The following is a 26,338-nucleotide window of genomic DNA, read 5'->3' as shown; positions in this document are numbered from 1 at the left end:
TTTGACGATTACTGACCTTATTTTTGTCGTATTTGCGGAATTAAACTCAGTATGACTAAAGATGTTATCTTTTTGTTGAAGGACAGGAAAGTGTTTTGTCACAAGTTTGTGCTTGTTTACATTAGAAGTATTAGCAGTTGATGTTGCATTACGTTACCTACTTATTAATTGGATAGAATTTTGTCTCAGCTTCATTTTCATTGGTTAAATCTCCCAGGGCAATATCACTTTTGATGGACCGGTGAGACCGTCTCAGGGTAATACCACTATTTACGGATGGTCATGTGACTGGTTTTCGACCAATAAGAATACAGATATATTCTCATCATAGTGAAACAGAGAAACATTAAAATATATTATATTAGGATTTAATTTTACATTGAGAAACAGAGAAACATTACAATATATTATATTAGGATTCAATTTTACATTGAGAAACATTACAATATATTATATTAGGATTGAATTGGACATTGAGAAACAAAAATACATAATACTGTCTAAACAAATAGTTTGGATCATTTTGCTTTATGTATTAATATTTGTAAGCAAAAAACTAAGTATTTAAAATCTAAAACATAGAAATCTGTGTTTGTTTTCTAGACGAGGAACGCTCTGTGTTGCTGGTTGGACTAGGAGGTGGAGGACTAGCGGTTTATCTTCATCAATATTTTCCTACGGTAAGCACAACTTACTACCTCCAACCTTTCCCCATTACACTCTCCAACCCAGAGTGAGTTTTAACAATCATCAGTCTCACCAACCATTTAAAAGATCCCTTGCTGCTTTATCAGTAGGAGTAGTCTATGTGGAAGCAGTGGGTTTCCTCTCTTGGGGGGCGGGATGTAGCCCAGTGGTAACGCACTTGCTTAATGCGCAATTGGTTTTGGATCGATCCCCGTCGGTAGGCCCCATTGGGCTATTTCACGTTCAACTGGTATATTAAAGGCCGTGGTATCCTGTCTGTGGGATGGTGCATGTAAAAGATCCCTTACTACTAATGGAAAAATGTGTCGGGTTTCCTCTCTAAGACTATATGTCAAAATTGCCATATGTTTGACACACAATAGTTGATGATTAATAAATCAATGTGCTCTAGTGGTGTCGTTACACAAAACAAACTTGTTCTTTCTTCCTGTCAATCAAGTGAAAATAACCATGTTAGATACCAAATAGCCATAGTTTAAAATGTGCTGAGGTGTCGTTAACCAAATATTTCTTTCCTTTCCTCTCACTAACAATTAACTTTGACACCTAGCCTGTACACTGCCTAGAAAGCTGAGGTGTCTGCCCAAGACAGCGTGCTTGATCCTTAATGAATATAAACACTAAAGTGAAAAAAAAAAGTCATTTGAAATTAATATTGATTAGGAACTTAAATTGTTATGTATGTAAGCATTTTCATTTTTAAAAATGTTTATAGAATATTAAATATTATACTGTTACATACTGCTGTCAAAAAAAGAAAGTTCTTTATTTTCTTGTGAATGTTTTCAGATTGCCATGCATGTGGTTGAGATAGATCCCGTGATAGTGGACATTGCGACACAGTGGTTCGGTTTCTCTGAAGACAACAGTTTGAATGTTCACGTGGCAGATGGTCTGGACTTCATTCACAAGGCTGCTCAGGAAGGTATGTGCATTTATATAGAGAACCAGCCAGTGTACCATGACTGGTAGATCAAAGGCCGTGGTATGTGCTGTCTGTGGGATGGTGCATATAAAAGATCTCTTGCTACTGATGGAAAAATGTAGCGGGTTTCCTCTCTATGACTGTCAAAATTACCATTTGTTTGACATCTAATAGCCTGTGCTTAATAAATCAATGTCCTCTAGTGGTGTCGTTAAATAAACAAACTTTCCACAGTCTCCACAAACTAATAGAGAGATACTAAGGAAATATAATTTTTTTGTGTGAATTTACAAAATTTAAATAGAAATTTAACATTGACAATTTTAATGTCTATCTTATGAAGTTTTGAATGGATAGTTCTGAAATTCATTACAATACTTCTCGGGGGAGGGGGAGAGAGAGAGAGAGTGAGAGAGTGTGTGTGTGTCAATGTGCTCTAGTGATGTCATCACACAAAAGAAACTTTAACTTTACATAGAGATTACTGGGTTCATTAGTTTGGTTAACGCAGTCGGCAGAGTACTCGCCCGAGTTGCTTAGGTCGTAGGATCAAATCCCCTCAGTAGACCCATTCTCTGATTGTTTTTGTTCCCTTTCCAACCACGACTAGTATATGAAAAGCCAAAGTATGGACTGTCCTGTCTGTGGAAAAAGTTAGTTTGTTTTGTTTAACGACACCACTAGAGCACATTGATTAATTAATCATCGGCTTTTGGATGTCAAACATTTGGTAATTATGACTCGTAATCATCAGAGGAAACCTGCTACATTTTTCCATGAACAGCAAGGGATCTTTTATATGCACTTCTCCACAGACAGGACATCACATATCACGGCCTTTGACCAGTTGTGGTGCACTGGTTTGAACGAGAAAATATCTTTGGGAAAGTATATATAAAAGATCCCTTGCTACTAATGGAATAAATGTATCAGGTCTTTTTTTAAGACATTGTGTCAGAATTACCAAATGTTTGACATGTAATAACCGATGATTAATAAAATAATGTTTTCTGGCAGTGTCGTTAAACAAAACAAACTTTTAGTTTGCTTAACTGTTTTTAACATTAACACCAGGAAATGAGTGAGATGTAGTCACTGTGGTGAATAAAAGAAGAAACTTGCTTCTGTCGCATAGGCTATGCACACCACACTTGGCTGAAGTGTGATGTGTCATGGGATTAGTTGTACTTGTTGAACTCTTGTCATTTCCAGTTCTAACCCATGTAACAAAACTGGTACATCAAAGACCATGGTATGTACTGCCCTGTCTATGAAAGTGCATAATATTATGAAGTATTCTTTACGCCACTTTGGTAGGAATATCCTATGTTGTAGCCACAGGTTTTTCTCTCTTTATCCACAAAGTGTCGAAGTAACCAAATGTTAGACAGTGATGTAGTTTTTCAGATTTAGTTTTTTCTTTTGGATACATAAAATAATTTTTATAATGTAGACTTGATTTGATCTGAAATGCTAAAAAAAGTTAACTTTCCATACAATTAGTTAATTGTTTTCTGTAATTAGTTTAGTTAATGTAAAATTGTGTTTTAATCAGGTCGCACGTACGACACAGTGTTGTTTGATATCGACAGCAAGGACAGAACGCTTGGTTTGAGTTGTCCTCCCATCAGCTTTTTGGAGACAGATTTCTTGAAAACGACATCATCGATCATAGCTGATGGTGGTAAGTTGTGCTATAATTTCACAGTGGAACAAAACTATTTCTTTATAAACGAATCATGAGATGTTAATAAAAGCAGCCAAAGTTTGATTACTACATCATTTGGGACATTATTGTCATTTTCTTGTGTGTACAAACCACTGTAAAAAAACAACAACTTTTTTTAGTATTCACCTCATATATCTTCAAAGTATACATCATATGGTCCTTTAACTTTTTCATTCCCATTCTTGTCTGTAGTCAAGACATGCAAAATTAACATAAAAAACCATTCTCAACTGTAGTCGAGACACGGCCAGTCTTCCTAAACAAAGCTGTCAGAATTCACAGGAATTATCTATCTTGATTCTATGAACACTACCGGCCTCGGTGGCGTCGTGGTTAGGCAATCGGTCTACAGGCAAGGCTCAATGGGTAGGTGTAATCTACTTGCACCGACCAGTGATCCTAACTGGTTCAACAAAGGCCATGCTTTGTGCTATCCTGCCTGTGGGAAGCGCAAATAAAATATCCCTTGATGCCTGTCGTAAAAGAGTAGCCAGCGGGTTTCCTCTAAAAAACAAACAGTGTCAGAATGACCATATGTTTGACATCCAATAGCTGATGATAAGATAAAAAAATCAATGTGCTCTAGTGGCATCACAGGCCATCGGATTTCACGGTAACGATCGTTACCAGTAGCGTGTCGGCAAAACCACGGAACCGAAATTTTGTTTCCCATGATTATTATATCGAGTACGACTATTCAACGAAAATAATATACATATAATTATTTTTTTAAATATATGTTTTGAGTAAAGAGTGTGTTTGACACAATCACAAGACCCGATTAGGATTGTTGTGTTAATCGAACATTCTGTGTTCCGGTTTAGGTAAACCCAATTCAGAGTTCCAATACGCACTCAAATAAAACACATTACACATGTCAATCAAAGTCACTGATACTAATTATTTGTAATGTATCTCTTAAATATAGGGTCAAAAACTTGTATTTAAATTAAAATATAATTTTGTAGAAAATATTTAATCTGACTACTGTCACTGAAGTTGACAAATTAAAGTCGACGTCACGCGTGTACTGGAGTACCGAAGGTGGCAATCAAATAGGCTCCACTATTTCCTGTGGTTTCGTTTATGGGAGGAAATGACGTAGGCCTAAACTATTATTTTTATTTAGCTGTCAAAATCACAACAGCATGTGTATAATGGAGAAGGCGTGTGGAAAATCAATTTTATATTGAGTTTGAAAACATGTCTCTTTACACCGATTTTTGCGATAATTTAAAATCAGTGGTATTAAAAATGGGTTTCCATGACTTGTTTTAACGGAACCTAAAAACAGTTTCCGATCGGTTCCCATGATCACAAGGCACGGAACCGAAAAAGCGTTTCCCATGAAATTTGAAATCCTATGGCCTGTGTCGTCAAATGAAACCAATTTTACTTTTTTTATGAACACTAGAACATAGTAGAAGAACAATCAAACATGTCCAGTGTATTTTGTTGATTGGTATTCGTATTAAGGTTGTTATTACAGTATCGAAAAAAACACACCAAAAAACCATTCTATATTTGTGTAAATTTTATTTGAAATATTTTGTTTGAATCATGTTGAACATTATTATTTAATGAAAGATGAAAATTTTTAAATGATATATTCGCCGCACATAAAAAAATATACAGACTTTGAAGAAGATGATGGTTTGGGATTACTCATCGTCGATTGAAAGTAAAAATAAACTTTGGTACAATGACGTCAAGGATCGTGGTTGAAGGGTTTTTAAAAAATATTTTAATAAAATATTAATCAAGTTCTTCTGTAAATTTTATTTGGGTAATTAGACTCACTAAGATGTCCCCTAAAATATGACACACATCTAGTTGTTTTCTTACAATTTGAGTTTGAAAAACTTAGGTTCAAAATTACATATTTCACGTTGGAAACTTGTGTCAATGATGACGTTTTCTGATTGTAAAGCTGAATAAGATAAGAAAAAATTAGCGCTATTTATCAAGAAGAGTTTGGGTGGACGGCTAGATATCTAAATAAACACGGCTGGTAACTGAATGTGCCAGTATCATCAGTTCTGTTTAAACAAGAGTAGATTTGATTATTCCTCATTTATTATCTCAACGTTCCATCCAGTGCACTAAGACTGGTTTGACATCCAATAGCTAATGATTAATAAATCAATGTGCTTTAGTGGTGTCATTAACAAAAACAAACAAAAAACAATTATTATGTCAATTTAACTACTTTCAGGTGTGTTTGTTCTGAATCTTGTGTGCCGCGATGAAACTTTGAAAACAGCCATAATGGAGAGACTGGGCAAGATCTTCAGTGCAGTGTTCATTGTGGCCATTCAGAGCGAAGTTAATGAGACGGTCTTCGCCATTAAACGGGTGTCAAATACCACAGACAAAACAACATACTTAACAAACATTATGCAAACAGTGAAAAGCATGAACTCGTATATTCAAGCAACGGCAAAGTCGTCTGAAATAGATCTGCTACAGGCATTAGATAACTTACAGATCAGGTGACAAAAGTGTTCGTTCATGTTTCTTGTTTTGTCACTTGTTGAATATACATTTTTGGGGATGCTCGTTCCAAAATGTGATGGGTGGGGGGAAGCTGTCATACAGTTTGGTTGTCTTCAATAAGTGAGCATCTTAATTTTCAATGTTTATTGATTTCTTTCTGGGGTGTTTTTTTTTTATTCTTTCATTTTGCTGACCAAACATACATTACACTGATCAGACAAATGTTACGTTATGTTTACTGCCAAGAAGACCAAATTATGCAAATGGCAGACAAATGCTTAGGATGTTTTTTTGGGGGGGGGGTTCTTTTATTTTGCTGACAAAACATACATGGAAGTGGTCAGACAAACATTACATTTAGTTTACTACCAGGACGACAAAATTATGAAAATAGCAGCCAAATGCTGAAAAGGACATAACGTACTCCTAGCTACTTTTAAAACAAGAAATTTATCTCTTTAATGTTTTTTAATGTTGAGCTTATTGTGTGATTACTGTGAGATTATGTCCTAAGTGTAATTTTAGACAAAATGGAGGGTCTCTAGCTAAACAGGGGGCGAGACGTAGCCCAGTGGTAATACGTTCGCTTGATGCGCGGTCGGTTTGGAATCGTTCCCCGTCGGTGGGCCCACTGGGCTATTTCTCATTCTAGCCAGTGCACCACGACTGGTATATCAAAGGCTGTGGTATGTGCTATCCTGTCTGTGGGATGGTGCATATAAAATATCCCTTGCTGCTAATCGAAAAGAGTAGGCCATGAAGTGGCGACAGCGGGTTTCCTCTCTCTGTATCTACGTGGTCCTTAACCATATGTCCGACACCATATAACCGTAATTAAAATGTGTTGAGTGCATCGTTAAATAAAACATTTCCTTCCTCTAGCTAAACAGTAATTTCCTATTCCTTGGCTCAGTGATCTTGTGGTTATTCTTTTTCTTTATTTCTTTTTTTACTTTTCTTCTTTTCTTTTTTTGTCAATACATGCTGCTATTCACTGCCATTTAAAAATTGAGGTTGATACATTTTGATGTTCATGGAAATATGAATCACAGAATCACTCTACCCATTGTATGAACAGTCCGACGTTATATAACCATAAATAAAATGTGTTGAGTGCATCGTTAAATAAAACGTTTCCTTCCTTCCTTTCCTGTATGAACAGTCTAGCATGTTATCCATTTATGTTATTTTGGGAAAAACATGCTTTTACTGCAGTGTGATGTAGTGTATATGACTCAGAGCTGCAGTTTTAGCATACTGTTAAATGAGGATATATTTAGTTTTTACAGAAACTTTATTGTTAGTTGTTCAGTTGAGTTGTACTAACACCAGTATACCTGTACTGCTAACTCTGAAGTCTGGAAGTTGGTGTATATCATGGTTTTGGAAATAAACTCATCAAATTTAAATACATTTATTTCATATTACTTTAATGACAAACTCAAGAACGCCTTTTTTCATGCTATGGAAATTACTAAAAGTTATTTGTTTCTGAGCTGATTGTTTTCTAAATTGGACACAAAAATAGTGGAGTTTTTGTTGTTTCCAAAACACTATTATTTTTCTTCTTATGTCAAACAAAACTGAAATTATTTACAAAAAACATTTTTGTAGGAGGATCGGATGGACTACAAGTGTTTTGGTGTGTTATTTTTATACGCCCATCTATGGACCATATCTTGCATAGAGATGCATACAGGACCATCAAACCTAACATGTAGGGATGGCGGTGTGTCGCGTACTATTATTAGGTCACTGTGACCTACTTTTCACGGTCTACTGCACATAACAGTAAATCCTTGTCTGGACCATATCTTGCATACAGGACTATCAAACCTCACATGTAGGAACAACTTGGGATGGCGGTGTGTCGCGTACTATTATTAGGTCACTGTGACCTATACTTCACGGTCTACTGCACATAACAGTAAATCCTTGTCCGGACCATATCTTGCATACAGATGCATACTGGACCATCAAACGTCACATATAGGAACAACTTGGGATGGCGGTGTATCGCGTACTTTTATTAGGTCACTGTGACCTACTTTTCACGGTCTACTGCACATAACAGTAAATCCTTGTCTGGACCATATCTTGCATGCAGATGCATACAGGACCATCAAACATCACATGTAGGAACAACTTGGAATGGCGGTATGTTGCATTCTATTATTAGGTCACTGTGACCTACTTTTCACGGTCTACTGCACATAACAGTAAATCCTTGTCCACATCATATCTTGTATAGAGATGCATACAGGACCATCAAACCACATGTAGAAACAACTTGGGATGGTGGTTAATCCAAAACAAACTGTTAATCCATCCCATTGCAAAAATTTCACATAATTAGAATTGAATCATATCCCTAACATATTCATTAATATAGATATGGTTTTCCATCAAACTCCTGATGGACGTATCATGTACCTCACCAGTACTCTTTGTTTAATACTATAATTGATGCCTAGTTCATTGGAGATCCTGTTTGTAGCCTCCTCGGTTTGTGAAGTGTAAAGTTATTAATTATTTGTTATTATTTATTTAGTTTAAAGTAAATGTTTCATCTGAAGATAATGCCACGGTTATGCAAGTTAGCAGTGATTAGGTAACCCACTGGTTACATCAGTATAAGTCAACTGACCAAATAATCGGTTACCTAATATGTGAAAAGCACATGAGTCGACATCTGGTTACCTGATATTTTATTAAATATTATGTCCCCTGTATTCAAGTTCGGGTACTCTTTAAGCAACAATTATATGTTGATTGCATGTATGTCACATATTAATTGACAACAGAATGTGTAATGGAGCATTTAACAAAAACTTATGATAATTTGTTCCAAAATGCAACTTTTAGTTAGCTGGAATACAAGACTAGTATGTTTTGTTTTTTTAGTTTATGTATATGTTAATAAACGTATTTTTTTGCTAGCTAGTGGACATTTTGTTGTTGTTTTTTATGTATATAACATAATATAATATGGAGCACAAAATTTTGTTGGTTGTATTACAAATAACAGGTGTAACATTTTTTAAACTGACTATTTGGTTATTTAGATGAGACAGAGAGGTGCCTGTGTTTGCCACATGGCCTACTCCCAGCAACAAAGCATCAAGGGATCTTTTACATGCATGCACTTTTCCATGGACAGTAGAGGATGGTGAAATTATCCAGCTCCATAGAGGGTGATAATCTTGTGACCTGTGACCCCGCAGATGAGCACTTTTCCATGGACAGTAGAGGATGGTGAAATTATCCAGCCCCATAGAGGGTGATAAGCTTGTGACCTGTGACCCCGCAGATGAGCACTTTTCCATGGACAGTAGAGGATGGTGAAATTATCCAGCCCCATAGAGGGTGATAATCTTGTGACCTGTGACCCCGCAGATGAGCACTTTTACCACTGAGCTACAACCTTCAATGGTGTTAAGATGAATAAAGTTTGTTTTGTTTAACGACACCACTAGAGCACATTGATTTATTGTCGGCTATTGGATGTCAAAATTTGGTAATTTTGACATATAGTCTTAGAGCAGTCCGACTACATTTTTCCTTTAGCAGCAAGGGATCTTTTAAATGCACGTTCCCACAGGTAGGATAGCACATACCACAGCCTTTGATATACCAGTCGTGGTGCACTGGCTGGAATGAGAAATAGCCGAATGGGCCCACTGGCAGGGATCGATCCCAAATACTATGTTAATGCCATGCATTAGTAGTATAACGTTTGCCTCATGTCATTATTTGAAGAGGGATTCTGTAGTATGGCATTTGTTTGATGTACCCATCCAGTGCGCCACAACTGGTATACCAAAGGTTGTGGTATGTGCTGTCCTGTCTGTGGGAACGTGCATTTAAAAGATCCCTTGCTGCTAAAGGAAAAATGTAGTCGGATTGCTCTAAGACTGCAAGTCAAAAATTGCCAAATATTTTCCAATACCCGATGATTAATAAATCAATGTATTCTAGTGGTGTAGTTGAACAAAGCAAACTTTCAGCTTTGTCTGGTTACAGGATCTATATCTTTTAGTAGACCTGAATAAGTTATGTTGTGTGACTGACATATCAAATACTGATGAAAAAAAAAGAAAAATAAATTCAAATGCGCAATTTTATCCTTTTTGAGGCCTACTAGCCTCCACTCCACATAGGATATTTATTTTTCACATTAGAAATTGACTTGCAGACCAGTTGAACATTGATTCTAAATATTTAAGCTGTTTAAAAATGTTAATAAACGTCAAGAAAAGTACTTTGTTCTCCATAAAATCTTACGTAAGTAAAACTACAGTACCTAAACTTGATCAGTTGAGTGTTATTTAGATACACGGTACAGTGAGAACAGTGATATGAATGTACAGTACCTAAACCTGATCAGTTGAGTGTTATTTATATACACGGCACAGTGAGAACAGTGATATGAATGTACAGTACCTAAACCTGATCAGTTGAGTGTTATTTAGATACACAGTACAGTGAGAACAGTGATATGAATGTACAGTACCCAAACTTGATCAGTTGAGTGTTATTAGATACACAGCACAGTGAGAACAGTGATATGAATGTACAGTACCTAAACTTGATCAGTTGTGAGAACAGTGATATGAATGTGCAGTACCCAAACTTGATCAGTTGAGTGTTATTTAGATACACAGCACAGTGAGAACAGTGATATGAATGTACAGTGCCCAAACTTGATCAGTTGAGTGTTATTTAGATACACAGTACAGTGAGGACAGTGATATGAATGTACAGTACCCAGACTTGATCAGTTGAGTGTTATTTAGATACACAGTACAGTGAGGACAGTGATATGAATGTACAGTACCCAGACTTGATCAGTTGAGTGTTATTTAGATACACAGTACAGTGAGGACAGTGATATGAATGTACAGTACCCAGACTTGATCAGTTGAGTGTTATTTAGATACACAGTACAGTGAGGACAGTGATATGAATGTACAGTACCCAGACTTGATCAGTTGAGTGTTATTTAGATACACAGTACAGTGAGGACAGTGATATGAATGTACAGTACCCAGACTTGATCAGTTGAGTGTTATTTAGATACACAGTACAGTGAGGACAGTGATATGAATGTACAGTACCCAGACTTGATCAGTTGAGTGTTCTTTAGATACACAGTACAGTGAGGACAGTGATATGAATGTACAGTACCCAGACTTGATCAGTTGAGTGTTCTTTAGATACACAGCACAGTGAGGACAGTGATATGAATGTACAGTACCCAGACTTGATCAGTTGAGTGTTATTTAGATACACAGCACAGTGAGGACAGTGATATGAATGTACAGTACCCAGACTTGATCAGTTGAGTGTTATTTAGATACACAGCACAGTGAGGACAGTGATATGAATGTACAGTACCCAGACTTGATCAGTTGAGTGTTCTTTAGATACACAGCACAGTGAGAACAGTGATATGAATGTACAGTACCCAGACTTGATCAGTTGAGTGTTATTTAGATACACAGTACAGTGAGGACAGTGATATCAATGTATAAGATGGGGGCGAGATGTAGCCCAGTGGTAAAGCGCTCGCTTGATGCACGGTCGGTTTGGGATTGATCAGTGGCCCCATTAGGCTATTTCTCGCTCCAGCCAGTGCACCTCGACTGGTACATCAAAGACAGTGGTATGTGCTATCCTGTCTATGGGATGGTGCATATAAAAGATCCCTTGCTGCTAATCGAAAAGAGTAGACCATGAAGTTGCGACAGCAGGTTTTTTCTCTCAATATCTGTGTGGTACTTAACCATATGTCTGACGCCATATAACAGTAAATAAAATGTGTTGAGTGTATAAGAAAGTATCTGTGTGTTTGTGAAGGGATTTTATAGTGATATTAATGGAAATACAAATAGAGGATAATAAACAAGTTACCATTATAAAATTTATGTCACAAGCTTTAGGGAGTGTTAAGAGAAAATTATTTCACGAGGGACATAAAATTTATAATAACTGGCACCAAGTTTGTTATTCTATTTATCCTATAAATTACCATGATATCCATGTCATAAACCCATGTGATAATTTACTTTATTAACCCGGTTAATAATGGTATGCAAATTTGCAAGGTCTCCAGGTAATGTATTGCTGTGGATGGGTCATTTGCTTACAAGCCAACAAGACCCGTGTACATGAGCGTAATGTTTTTAAAGGTTTGTTTAAAATGCGTGAAGTCAAACTAATCGGTGCTAATCGTGATGACGTCATATTACCAATGGCTGCGACTTTAGTACTGTGATTTACTAAAAATTTAATTAAAATGTTATTTTAGAAGTGTTATAGGATAAATAGAATTCGCTACTCATGTTTTTTAATATGTTAAATATCAACCTCGTCTAGTTAATCGGTATTTGTCTCAGCAGAGTCTCGACAAATACCGATTGACATAGACTCGGTTGATATTTTCCATATTAAAAAATACTCGTGACGAATCCTCTGTTTATTACCCAGCTATATATATTTTTAAAAAGCCTGTATTTTTTATATACTCTACATACATGTATATAGAAATGATGTAAACTAATTGTTTTAATATTGCTATAATTTTGTATTTCAATCACGTTAACTGATAAGTTTCAAAACCCAAAGTTTTATATATTCTGCTAAAAAATCTACAATGAATTGCCTTAAACTAACATTTTATTACAAATTTAACACTGAAAACAGAAAGCCCTAATCACAAATCATGATGATGTCATATTTAGTACAGACATGGTCATTGGTCTGTAAGCATCAAATCATCCAATTGTAGTGCGTGTTACACCAATACAGAATATTTCTCACTGAGAAAATATGAAAGTTATTTTCCCTGTTATGAGTGACAGCTAGGGTAATAAATGTGTGGTAACCTAGTAGTGTATGTTACCAGATCTGTATTTTGTGGTAACCTGTAAATGGGTTACCAGGCACCTTGTTGATGCCTGTTATTTACTGCTATTTGAAAAAGGTAGACAATGTGGTGATTTTTTAAATTCTTCATCCCATTCTTCAATTCTTCATCCCATTCTTCAATTCTGCTTTGAGGTATGATGGGTCGCAGGATTGATTGCCTTCTTTTTGCGTTTTTATGTCCCAAAAGTATAACATGACAGGTACATCAAAGTGGTATGCACTGTCTTGCTTATTGGAGAACTGCTTATTATGATGGATTTTCACATCTTTTCTTCCTCGTATAAATGTCAAAATGACTATTTGTTAGATATCCAACAGCCGTAGTTTAAAATGTGCTCAGGTATCTCAAACATTCTCTTCTAATTTGGCTTTGGTTTTACTCTGGTGTTGTGGTTAAGCCATCAGACGTAAAGCTGGTAGGTACAGGGTTCGCTGCCTGGTGCCGGCTCCCGCCCAGAGCGAGTTTTAACGACTCGGTGGGTAGGTGTAAGACCACTACACCCTCTTCTCTCTCAGTAGCCACTAACAACTAACCCACTGTCCTGGACAGACTGCTCAGACAGCTGAGGTGTGTGGCCAGGACAGTGTGCTTGAACCTTAATTGGATATAAGCACGAAAATAAGTTGAAATGAAATAAATTAATGTTTTTGCTCTGTTTTTATCAGTGATGAAATATATGAAGCAATGAAGCTTCCAGTTTTCAGCTCAGAAGTAAAAAATAGTATTTGATGTCATAACATTACCTTTCTGGAGGTGTCCTTGCATATTTACTGTTATTTTCGCTCCTAGCAGCTCTTGCACTATAACATTAACTGACCTTGCTGTAGGTGTATCAAAGTCCATGGTATGTGCTGTCCTGTCTTTGGGAAAGTGCAAATAAAAGATCCCTTGCTGCTAATGAAAAAATCTTGCAGATTTCCTGTGAAGACTATAAGTCAAAATTAGCAAATGTTTGACAACCAGTAGCCAATGATTAATAGGTCACGGTGTCCTAGTAGTGTTGTTGAACAACAAAACAAACATTAACTTTTTGTTGTAGCTAGTGCACTATGACAGTTGACACAATGTATGTCGTGTGATAATAACCATAATGGTAGATGACAGTTAAAGTTTGTTTTATTTAACAACACCACTAGAACATATTGATTTATTAATCATTGGCTATTGGATGTCAAACATTTGGTAATTGTGACATAGTCTTAGAGAGGAAATCTGCTACATTTTTCCATTAGTAGCATGGGATCTTTTATATCCACCATCCCACAGACAGGATAGTACATACCACAGCCTTTGATATACCAGTTGTAGTGCACTGTTTGACATCCAAAAGCTTATGATAAATAAATCAATAAACATGCTCTAGTTGTGTCATTAAACAAAACAAACTTTTAGACATTCCTTTCTTTGGTCTGTGTTGCTGTGCATTTGCTTGTCACACCAATTTATGTTACAGCTGACATCCGCAGACATGTTTTAGTAATTAACATTACCGAAATAGTTACAGTGGGGGCAGAACCATGTTAAAAATAAACATTTTTCATTGTAAAAAAAAAATGGAGATTTGGAATCCAAGAAAATTATACTTTGGTTTCGTTTTCAACAGCTGTAAAGGTTAAGCAGGGTGGTAAAAATGTGATATTTTTTATAAACATTGTTTAAATTTATCCTCAAGTACTATAATGTAATACAAGTCTAAAGAATAGATTTTTCTGTCTCACTTACTGCTAATTTAAATGGCTGTCTTAATCTTATCTTCACTTGCTGTCATCAGATGAATGAATGAACGACACCCCAGCACAAAAAATACATCGGCTGTTGGGTGTCATGCTGTCATCAAATGAATGAATGAATGAATGACACCCTAGCACAAAAAATACATCGGCTGTTGGGTGTCATGCTGTCATCAAATGAATGAATGAATGAATGACACCCTAGCACAAAAAATACATCGGCTGTTGGGTGTCATGCTGTCATCTGACAGTCATCCTAGCACAAAAAATACATCGGCTGTTGGGTGTCATGCTGTCATCAAATGAATGAATGAATGAATGACACCCTAGCACAAAAAATACATCGGCTGTTGGGTGTCATGCTGTCATCAAAAATGAATGAATGAATGACACCCCAGCACAAAAAATACATCGGCTGTTGGGTGTCATGCTGTCATCAAATGAATGAATGAATGAATGACACCCTAGCACAAAAAATACATCGGCTGTTGGGTGTCATGCTGTCATCAAATGAATGAATGAATGACACCCTAGCACAAAAAAAATATGCTGTCATCGGCACAAAAAATATATCGGCTGTTGGGTGTCATCAAATGAATGAATGAATGACACCCCAGCACAAAAAATACATCGGCTGTTGGGTGTCATCGAATGAATGAATGACACCCCAGCACAAAAAATACATCGGCTGTTGGGTGTCATCCAATGAATGAATGAATGACATCCCAGCACAAAAAATACATTGGCTGTTGGGTGTCATGCTGTCATCAGAGATAGTCATGAATTATAGCCATAATTTCTACTTGAATTACTGGCATGTTCATTATAGAGATGAGTTTTTTAACTTTTCTTTGTGTCTGTGTAAGCTACAGAATATAATTTTCATCTCGGCATATAAATTATATGCTCACAATATATACTAGCACCAAACTTGTGTGTTATTTTTGTCCAAAGATAAACTGAAAGTTATAATTTCTAAATTATATATATTAAATGAAAGTTATAATTTCTAATTATATTAAATGATGTGGGTTATATGAGTTATAACTTGTGATCATACTAAATGATGTTTCTTTGTGAGTTATAACTTGTGATCATACTAAAAGATGTGTTTCTTTGTGAGTTATAACTTGTGATCATACTAAATGATGTTTCTTTGTGAGTTATAACTTGTGATCATACTACATAATGTGAGTTTCTTTGTGAGTTATAACTTGTGATCATACTAAATGATGTGAGTTTCTTTGTGAGTTATAACTTGTGATCATACTAAATGATGTGAGTTTCTTTGTGAGTTATAACTTGTGATCATACTAAATGATGTGTTTCTTTGTGAGTTGTAACTTGTGATCATACTACATAATGTGATTTTCTTTGTGAGTTATAACTTGTGATCATACTAAATGATGTGAGTTTCTTTGTGAGTTATAACTTGTGATCATACTAAAAGATGTTTCTTTGTGAGTTGTAACTTGTGATCATACTAAATGTTTTGAGTTTCTTAGTGAGTTACAACTTGTGATCATACTAAATGATGCGAGTTTCTTTGTGAGTTATATCTTGTGATCATACTAAAATATGTGTTTCTTTGTGAGTTATAACTTGTAATCATACTAAATGATGTGAGTTTATTTGTGAGATATAACCTGTGATCATACTAAATACTGTGAGTTTCTTTGTGAGTGTATTTTTATCTAGTCCAATAATCTTTCTTTTTGTTTCTTTTATCTCTTTCACCTGAACTCACGTAAGAACGCATCTGAGATCAAAAGATTGATGTCTGCAATAACTCCTGCCACTTTGCCATTTATCTGCGGAAAGCAGGCAGTAAGAATGCTACATAAATAGAAGAGTCATGTCTAATGAGTGAGAGGTTTGTTTTACAAAGCAGTAACATGGAAACAGCTGTTTGCCTCCACCAGTTGTCGGTTATTAAACCTGACTGGTGCATTTCCTTCCTCCAGCTCGCTGGGTCCACTCCACAGGAGGGCAACAGCTTCCTTCCAAGTCATTAACTTCCCATTCAGTGATCATTTGTCACAGCTAGTTACATAGATTGTAAATCAACCTGATCTCCCTTTAAATGATTGTGGAATAAACCAAGTTTGTATGATGAGCACTAGGAAAAAGGTGCATGTCTTGCATATTGAAGGGGGAGGGTTACATTTTGTGAAGAGATTGGATCAGCTTTCTTCTTGAATACATGTACATAGGAGCCTAACATTTATATTTGTTTAAATCGTAAATATTTTCGTCTATCCCCCACCTCCAATCCCCACCCAAAAATCCTCCCCCAGACCTATTGCTCCCTCCCTATTTTTGGATACAAAGTTCATTCCAGCACTTTCCCTTCCACTCCACTCCCCTCCCCTTATCCCTTTCCCTTCACCCCTCGTTAAATACAAATCTCTTGTACGTTACCACAGCTAGATAGTCCAGCAGGACATCATGGGAGGTTGATCCCACAACCCATCACACTTTAAGTAGACACTACTGCTAAGCAGATTTTAAAGTTACATAATAAGTTAATTAGTTGGTTTTTGTTTAACGACACCACTAGAGCACATTGATTTATTAATCATCAGCTATTGGATGTCAGTCATTTGGTAATTTTGACATATAGTCTTAAAGAGGAAACCCGCTACATTTTACCATTAGTAGCAAGGGATCTTTTATATGCACCATTCTTTAGACAGGAAAGCACAAACCACGGCCTTTGATGTACCAGTCGTGGTACACTGACTGGAGCCTACCGACGGGGATTGATCCCAGACCGACGGCGCATCAAGCAAATGCTTTACCACTAGGCTATGTCCCACCCCTCAACACACAGATACTATCTGTCATTTGAAATCTATGTTAAATTGGCCAACTTCAAATGCAGATTGCTAATAGAATGGGTTCTTATTGACACTAAAGACATACACCATTCCCAGCAATATGTTGCAGGACTGATTGCCGTAAATGGACCAATTGGAATATATTGGAGTGGTAAAGCATTCACCTGATGAGTGGTCGATCTAGGATCAATCCCCATCGGTGGACTCATTGGGTTGTTTTTCATTTCAGCCAGTGCTCCACAACTGCTGTAATAAAGACTATTTGTATGTACTATCCTGCATATAATCAGAAAGAGAAACCCATTTTGTGGCAGAAGCAGGTTTCCTCTCTCACTATCTTTGTGATCCTTAACCATATGTCTGATGCCATATAGCTGTAATTAAAATATGATGAACGCATCGTTAAAAACCCCATTCCTTCTTTCCTTCGTTATTTTTTAAAGTAGACCGCTACTTAGCTAGCATAGTGAGGTGTATAATTGTAAACATGATAAATAGGCAGCAATGGAGGAGGCTGCAGTAACCAACCACTTAGGCTACTAATGAACACTCTATGACAATTGGTACTCCACAACTGAGAGATGTGCTGTCTTGTCTGTGTAACAGTGCATTGACTGCTCGTTGGAATATACAACTTACGAAATGGCAACTACAACACATGCTTTCAATAAACAATCAACAGTGCTGGAGCAATGTTAACCTTTTTGTATGCACCATCTATTTCCATTAGCTGATTGCTTTATCTGGAATAATCACGGTATTTCTTCTTTTGCCAATAAAGATAATAAAGAAACTATATCACCACTTGCTGCTACTTGGGTTTCAAACACAGCCACGTGTAGAGGAGACGACTTCCAGCTTCTGAGAGTTTAAGAGCTGGGCTGCCTCCCCTCTGCTTTCTGACCCTGCCAAGAGGATTTGACTTCTGTAAACCACCGTTGGATGTATGTGTGTCTTTGCAGTGATAGATAAATGGTGTCGTGTTCTACTAGTGTACACCGTGGGATGTAGGTGTCTCTCTTTAGTTATAAACCAATCGTGTAGTGTTCCTCTTCCCATCACGACCTGTGGAACTCTGTCAGGATAAATATAACTACATATTATAGTTTGTGGCAGTTTCCAACAGCTGGTTCAACATCCTAACTTATCTTTTTTTTACAGTGAGAGCTTCTCAAAGAGAAGACAAAAACCTTTCTAGGTTGTTTGTAATTCATGTTTTTATCTAAACTTTACTTGATTGTTCAAAGGGTGAAAGTTCTGAAGGATATTAAGTTGTGAAGTTTTCTGTTTTTCTGGAAGAAACAAAAACATTTTTTTTTTTTTTAATGTAATCTTTTTTAAAGTATGACTATGGTAGTGGTGATGAATTATTAATGATTTGATATCTTGCTTTGTAATTTGATGTCAAAACTGAATTATATCGACATTGAAGGAATGTGTATTTCTTAGTAGTTATTAATGATTCAATATCTTGCTCCTTAATTTGATGTCAAAACTGGATTATAATCAACATTGAAGGAATGTGTATTTCTTAGTAGTTACTGAAGAAAGAAGACTATGCGGTTATCGTGTCGTTCATCCATTCACAGGAACATGTGGTTTCGTAAATACACCATGCTCTCCCTGGTGTTGGGATTCCTCATCATTCCATGTGTGTTGGTGTCATCCCAGGACATTGATGCACCAATTGGGGCGGCATCGTTAGCATTTGTTTTTGACATTACAGGATCCATGTACGATGACTTGGTACAGGTCATAGAGGGCGCTGCTAAGATTTTAGCGACTGCACTGTCTCGGAGAGAAAAACCACTGTATAATTATGTTCTTGTGCCATTCCATGATCCAGGTAACATTAACCATTGTTTACTCGTTTGTTCATTCGTTCGTTCATTCATTCATTCATTCATTCATTGTTTGTTCTTGTATACGTGTTGGATACTACAGTGAATACAAAATAAAATGAATAAAATTAAATTTATTATTATAATAATAATAGTATAGAAATTAATTTATTCAGCCATCAACCTATTCATCTCAAGTGACTACCACCATACAATCACATCCATGTGGATTATATATATATATATATATATATTATATTATATATATTATATATATATTATATATATCTTTTCTCTGTTTACTTTATTCTTTCTTTGGTTCTCTCTTTCAATAAACCGGCCTCGGTGGCGTGTTTAGCCATCAGTCTACAGGCTGGTAGGTACTGGGTTCGGATCCCAGTCGAGGCATGGGATTTTTAATCCAGATACCGACTCCAAACCCTGAGTGAGTGCTCCGCAAGGCTCAATGGGTAGGTGTAAACCACTTGCACCGACCAGTGATCCAGAACTGGTTCAACAAGGCCATGGTTTGTGCTATCCTGCCTGTGGGAAGCGCAAATAAAATATCCCTTGCTGCCTGTTGTAAAAGAATAGCCTATGTGGCAACAGCAGGTTTCCTCTCCAAATCTGTGTGGTCCTTAACCATATGTCTGACGCCATATAACCATAAATAAAATGTGTTGAGTGCGTCATTAAATAAAACATTTCTTTCTCTTTCAATAATATTTATTTCTGTTCATATTTAAATTGCATAAATATATTACTGTCGTGACATGTATGTATTAATGAGAAGCCCTAGTAAGTTGTATATCTTGTGCCCACTCCATTTGTTGTTTTAAAAATCAATCAATCAGGGTTGGGAATTCTCCTCGGATCTGTGGTTTTCCTCTCATGGAACATTGCGTTTTATCGCATTTTAATCGTCCTTTCCTCCAAAATGTGTCAGATGGCACAGATTTTAACCTAGGATTTCAAGAATTTTTGGGACCTCTCTAGATTTCGTCTTTTTTACAGTTCACCAATTCCCACCCCTGATCAATATATTTATTTTATTTGTTCATCGTTATAAATCATCTCCCAATGATCTATCACTTGTATGCTATATATCACCTCCTAATCATCTGTTATCATTTGTATGTCTATTCAACAAATAATTCTATATCTGCTCCTTCATCTGCTGACACATTTGTTTTAGACATTGGAAATTTCAAAGACAAGTTTCAAAATAATTTTACTTGTGATAAACACATTTTTTAAAAACATTTCTAAAATTCATGTAATTCTTTAAAAAACAAGAACAAAAAACAGACCTGGTATTTGTTAGAATGATTTAGTCATTCTTTGTGTCGATCTTTGACCCGCATGTGCATGGAAAAAAGAGTTCACCGTGTTTGTTACTTTCTAGAGTAGTGAAATTCTTTGAATTCTGTGTCAGACACCAAGTGCCACAATGTGAAAGCATGTCTTTCAGACCAAGCCTTAAATTCTTCCAAAATTCATTAGAATGTAGACTTCAGCTTGACAATTCTGTTTACGGTGCTGTTTGAATGATTTTCAGGATAAATAAGTATTTTAATGAACTGTGTTACATTACAATACTAACAAAATTGAGCAACCCGTATCTGGAGTATCCCTGTTCTTTTGTAGGATCAATCGCTTTCGGTGGACAGGGGTGGGGGTGGGGGGTTGTTTCTTGCCCCACAACAAGTATATGAATAGTTATGGTATGTGTGTTCCTGTTTGTCGGAAAGTGCACATAAAAGCTCCCTTGCTGCGTTTTGATAAAAGTTGCCTGTACGAGTACATTACAGTGAGAATAACTCTAATTTGATAGGCACCAAACACCCATAATTTAAATTGTGATGAGCTATCCTTGTCTTTCCTGCAGTATTTACTTGCTCTGTTGTACTAGTAATTGTTTTTACTTTGAAGATCGTTTTTCCAAGGTTCTAATAATTCTATAATGACCTTTAAAGACCTTTAAACTATGTGAGACTAAACTATTAAATTATTGAATTAAAAACTTTTATGAGCTTTTTTATAGCAGGGTAATAGTTTTGCATAAACTTGATTTATCAACATGTATGTGGAAGATCCCCCTTTGATAAGAATAAAAAACACACAAAAACTCATACTTTTAAATCCATTTAATGGTTTAATTAAAATATTGTTTTATGCCAATCCTTCTAATATTAATAGTTTATTTCATAAATACATTTATCATATATTAGCTAGCATGTCCAGTGTAATCAAAGTATGTGATGGCTGACTGGAATTTACAAAAACATTGTATTAAGCTTGAGATTATAAGATAAAGAGATTATTACCCTTGTGTGTTTCGGTATCGTCAATTTCATATACAGTGTATTAGGAATAAAAAAAAAGTACATGTACTATGCTCGCCAGAGGCTCCCATAATACTATTTTTATTCCTAATATATGGTATTGACGATACCAAAAACACTGGTAATAACCTCTATTATGGTTGACACTGGTAATAACCTCTATTATGGTTGACACTGGTAATAACCTCTATTATGGTTGACACTGGTAATAACCTCTATTATAATTGACACTGGTAATAACCTTTATATATTATGTTTGACACTCTGGTAATAACCTTTATATATTATGGTTGACACTCTGGTAATAACCTCTATATATTATGGTTGACACTCTGGTAATAACCTTTATATATTATGGTTGACACTCTGGTGATAACCTCTATATATTATGGTTGACACTCTGGTGATAACCTCTATATATTATGGTTGACACTCTGATAATAACCTCTATATATTATGGTTGACACTGGTAATAACCTCTATTATGGTTGACACTGGTAATAACCTCTATTATGGTTGACACTGGTAATAACCTCTATTATGGTTGACACTGGTAATAACCTTTATATATTATGTTTGACACTGGTAATAACCTTTATATATTATGGTTGACACTCTGGTAATAACCTCTATATATTATGGTTGACACTCTGGTGATAACCTCTATATATTATGGTTGACACTGGTAATAACCGTTATATATTATGGTTGATGCTCTGGTAATAACATCTATACATTATGGTTGACACTGGTGATAACCTCTATATATTATGGTTGACTCTGGTAATAACCTTTATATATTATGGTTGACAGTCTGGTAATAACCTTTATATATTATGGTTGACACTCTGGTAATAACCTTTATATATTATGGTTGACTGGTAATAACCTCTATATATTATGGTTGACAGTCTGGTAATAACCTTTATATATTATGGTTGACACTGGTAATAACCTTTATATATTATGGTTGACATTCTGGTAATAACCTTTATATATTATGTTTGACACTGGTAATAACCTCTATATGTTATGGTTGATGATTGTTTTGTTTGCTACAGTATACTGTTGTAGAATCTTGGTGGTGGTTGTTAATTTGTTTTTTATCAATAGACATTGGTCCATACCTTGTGACTTCTGACCCCGAAGAGTTCCAGCGAGAGTTGCGGTCCCTGTACGTGCAGGGTGGAGGCGACTGTCCCGAGATGAGCGTGGGTGCAATACAGCTGGCTCTGGAAGTGTCACTACCCAACTCCTTCATCTACGTGTTCACCGACGCCAGGTCGAAAGACTACTACCTCACAGAGGACGTTCTCGCGTTAATCCAGCAGAAACAGAGTCAGGTATTTATTCCATACCTTCCAAGTACCCAATATATTGTTCATGCTGGGGTGACATTAAACATTCATTCATTTATGCATTCAGTCTGGGCGGGACGTTGCCCAGTGGTACAGCGCTCACTCGATGCACGGTCGGTCAGGGATCAATCCTCATTGATGGGCCCATTGCACTACGACTGGTATATCAAAGGCCATGGTATGTACTACTATCCTGTCTGTGGGATGGTGCATATAAAAGAACCCTTGCTTCTTATCAAAAAGAATAGCCCATGAAGTGGCAACAGTGGGTTTCCTTTCTCAATATCTGTATGGTCCTTAACCATATGTCTGATACCATATACAGTTGTGTAACCATAAATAAAATGTGTTGAGTGTGTCGTTATATAAAACATTTCCTTCAGTCAGTCAGTCAGTCAGTCAGTCAGTCAGTCCATACTATTCATTATTCCATGTGAAGTATTCAATATCCCATAGCAAATAATCAATATTCCATACCAAGTATTCAGTATTTCATACCAGTTAATTGATATTCCTTACCAAGTAATCATTATTTCATATTATGTAAAGAATTGAAGAATGATTTTAATGGCAGCTCAACATATTTTAAGCTGTGGCTATTTGCTGTCTAACATATGGTCATTTCAACACACTGAAGTCTAGATACTGAGAAAAATATTTCTGTTAAATTGGCTTCTTCTACCAATAAGCAGCAAGGGATCTTTTATATGCCCTTTCCTATTAAGACAAACACCATGTACCATGGCCTTTGCTTAAAGTTAAAGTTTGTTTTTTGTTTAATGACACCACTAGAGCATATTGATTTATTAATCATTGGATATCAAACATATGGTAATTTTGACATATAGTCGATCGACTCTAGATCAACCACGTAACTTTGATTAGGTCAGGGAAAAAGCAACGGGTCCATCGAGGTGGATTAATCTTACGACTCAAACACCTCATGTGAGCACTCTACTAACTGAGTGAACCCAACCGACCACATTCCATTAATCTTACGACTCAAACACCTCATGTGAGCACTCTACTAACTGAACCCCACCGACCACATTCCATTAATCTTACGACTCAAACACCTCATGTGAGCACTCTACTAACTGAGCTGAATCCCACCGACCACATTCCATTAATCTTACGACTCAAACACCTCATGTGAGCACTCTACTAACTGAGCTGAACCCCACCGACCACATTCCATTAATCTTACGACTCAAACACCTCATGTGAGCACTCTACTAACTGAGCTGAACCCCACCGACCACATTCCATTAATCTTACGACTCAAACACCTCATGTGAGCACTCTACTAACTGAGCTGAACCCCACCGACCACATTACATTAAGCTTACGACTCAAACACCTCATGTGAGCACTCTACTAACTGAGCTGAACCCCACCGACCACATTCCATTAATCTTACGACTCAAACACCTCATGTGAGCACTCTACTAACTGAGCTGAACCCCACCGACCACATTCCATTAATCTTACGACTCAAACACCTCATGTGAGCACTCTACTAACTGAGCTGAACCCCACCGACCACATTCCATTAATCTTACGACTCAAACACCTCATGTGAGCACTCTACTAACTGAGCTGAACCCCACCGACCACATTCCATTAATCTTACGACTCAAACACCTCATGTGAGCACTCTACTAACTGAGCTGAACCCCACCGACCACATTACATTAATCTTACGACTCAAACACCTCATGTGAGCACTCTACTAACTGAGCTGAACCCCACCGACCCATTCCATTAATCTTACGACTCAAACACCTCATGTGAGCACTCTACTAACTGAGCTGAACCCCACCGACCACATTCCATTAATCTTACGACTCAAACACCTCATGTGAGCACTCTACTAACTGAGCTGAACCCCACCGACCACATTCCATTAATCTTACGACTCAAACACCTCATGTGAGCACTCTACTAACTGAGCTGAACCCCACCGATCACATTCCATTAATCTTACGACTCAAACACCTCATGTGAGCACTCTACTAACTGAGCTGAACCCCACCGACCACATTCCATTAATCTTACGACTCAAACACCTCATGTGAGCACTCTACTAACTGAGCTGAACCCCACCGACCACATTACATTAATCTTACGACTCAAACACCTCATGTGAGCACTCTACTAATTGAGCTGAACCCCACCGACCACATTACATTAAGCTTACGACTCAAACACCTCATGTGAGCACTCTACCAACTGAGCTGAACCCCACTGACCACATTCCAAACACCTCATGTGAGCACTCTACTAACTGAGCTGAACCCCACCGACCACATTCCATTAATCTTACGACTCAAACACCTCATGTGAGCACTCTACTAACTGAGCTGAACCCCACCGACCACATTACATTAATCTTACGACTCAAACACCTCATGTGAGCACTCTACTAACTGAGCTGAACCCCTCCGACCACATTCCATTATCTTACGACTCAAACACCTCATGATGAGCACTCTACTAATTGAGCTGAACCCCACCGACCACATTCCTTAATCTTACGACTCAAACACCTCATGTGAGCACTCTACTAATTGAGCTGAACCCCACCGACCACATTCCATTAATCTTACGACTCAAACACCTCATGTGAGCACTCTACTAACTGAGCTGAACCCCACCGACCACATTACATTAATCTTACGACTCAAACACCTCATGTGAGCACTCTACTAATTGAGCTGAACCCCACCGACCACATTACATTAAGCTTACGACTCAAACACCTCATGTGAGCACTCTACCAACTGAGCTGAACCCCATTGACCACATTCCATTAATCTTACGACTCAAACACCTCATGTGAGCACTCTACTAACTGAGCTGAACCCCACCGACCACATTCCATTAAGCTGAGCTAGCAGGTTTCTTCTCCTAATCTCTTGGGTCAAGACATAACCCAGTGGGAAAGTGCTCACTTGATGTGCGGTTGGTTTCGGATCGATCCCCGTCAGTGGGCCCATTGGGCTGATTTTTCACTCCAGCCAATGCACCATGACTGGTACATCAAAGGTTGTGGTATGTGCCATCCTGTCAATGAGATGGTGCATATAAAAGATCCCTTGCTGCTAATCGAAAAGAGTAGCATATGAAGTGCCGACAGTGGGTTTCCTCCCTCAATATCTGTGTGGTCCTTAACCATATGTCTGATGCCATATAACTGTAAATAAAATGTGTTGAGGGTATCATTAAATAAAAAACATTTCCTTTCTTAATCTCTCCTGGGGAGAGGCGAATGTGGCTGTGTGGTCAAGAACTCAGCTGATGTCAGTATGCCCATTGGCCCATTTCTTTTTCCAGCCACGGGAGCGAGATGTAACCCAGTGGTAAAGCACTCGCTTGATGCGCGGTCGATCTAGGATTGATCTCTGTCGGTGGGCCCATTGGGATATTTCTTGT

At 37.0% G+C, this 26,338-nt stretch overlaps 2 protein-coding genes across 2 annotated transcripts in view; both read left to right on the top strand.

The window, feature by feature from the left end:
- The window catches only part of LOC121384001 (eEF1A lysine and N-terminal methyltransferase-like), a 31,759-nt gene extending 22,400 nt beyond the window's left edge, over positions 1 to 9,359 (top strand). The window contains exons 11-15 of the mRNA XM_041514139.1: positions 604 to 680; positions 1,498 to 1,633; positions 3,189 to 3,317; positions 5,578 to 5,854; positions 8,924 to 9,359. Coding sequence (XP_041370073.1) covers positions 604 to 680; positions 1,498 to 1,633; positions 3,189 to 3,317; positions 5,578 to 5,854; positions 8,924 to 8,927 — 623 coding nt within the window. The 3' untranslated portion in view covers positions 8,928 to 9,359. The remainder of the gene's footprint in view (positions 1 to 603; positions 681 to 1,497; positions 1,634 to 3,188; positions 3,318 to 5,577; positions 5,855 to 8,923) is intronic.
- A 9,608-nt stretch (positions 9,360 to 18,967) lies between these two features.
- Positions 18,968 to 26,338, top strand: part of LOC121382926 (hemicentin-1-like) — a 140,748-nt gene continuing 133,377 nt past the window's right edge. Inside the window, exons 1-2 of the mRNA XM_041512607.1 lie at positions 18,968 to 19,205; positions 22,659 to 22,888. Of these exons, the coding sequence (XP_041368541.1) occupies positions 18,974 to 19,205; positions 22,659 to 22,888 (462 nt within the window). The 5' untranslated portion in view covers positions 18,968 to 18,973. The remainder of the gene's footprint in view (positions 19,206 to 22,658; positions 22,889 to 26,338) is intronic.

This window comes from Gigantopelta aegis, chromosome 10 (genome assembly GCF_016097555.1).
Source record: "Gigantopelta aegis isolate Gae_Host chromosome 10, Gae_host_genome, whole genome shotgun sequence".
Classification (NCBI taxonomy): Eukaryota; Metazoa; Mollusca; class Gastropoda; order Neomphalida; family Peltospiridae; genus Gigantopelta; species Gigantopelta aegis.
Note: the sequence above shows the minus strand (reverse complement) of the source record. Positions and strands in the feature narration are given on the sequence as shown.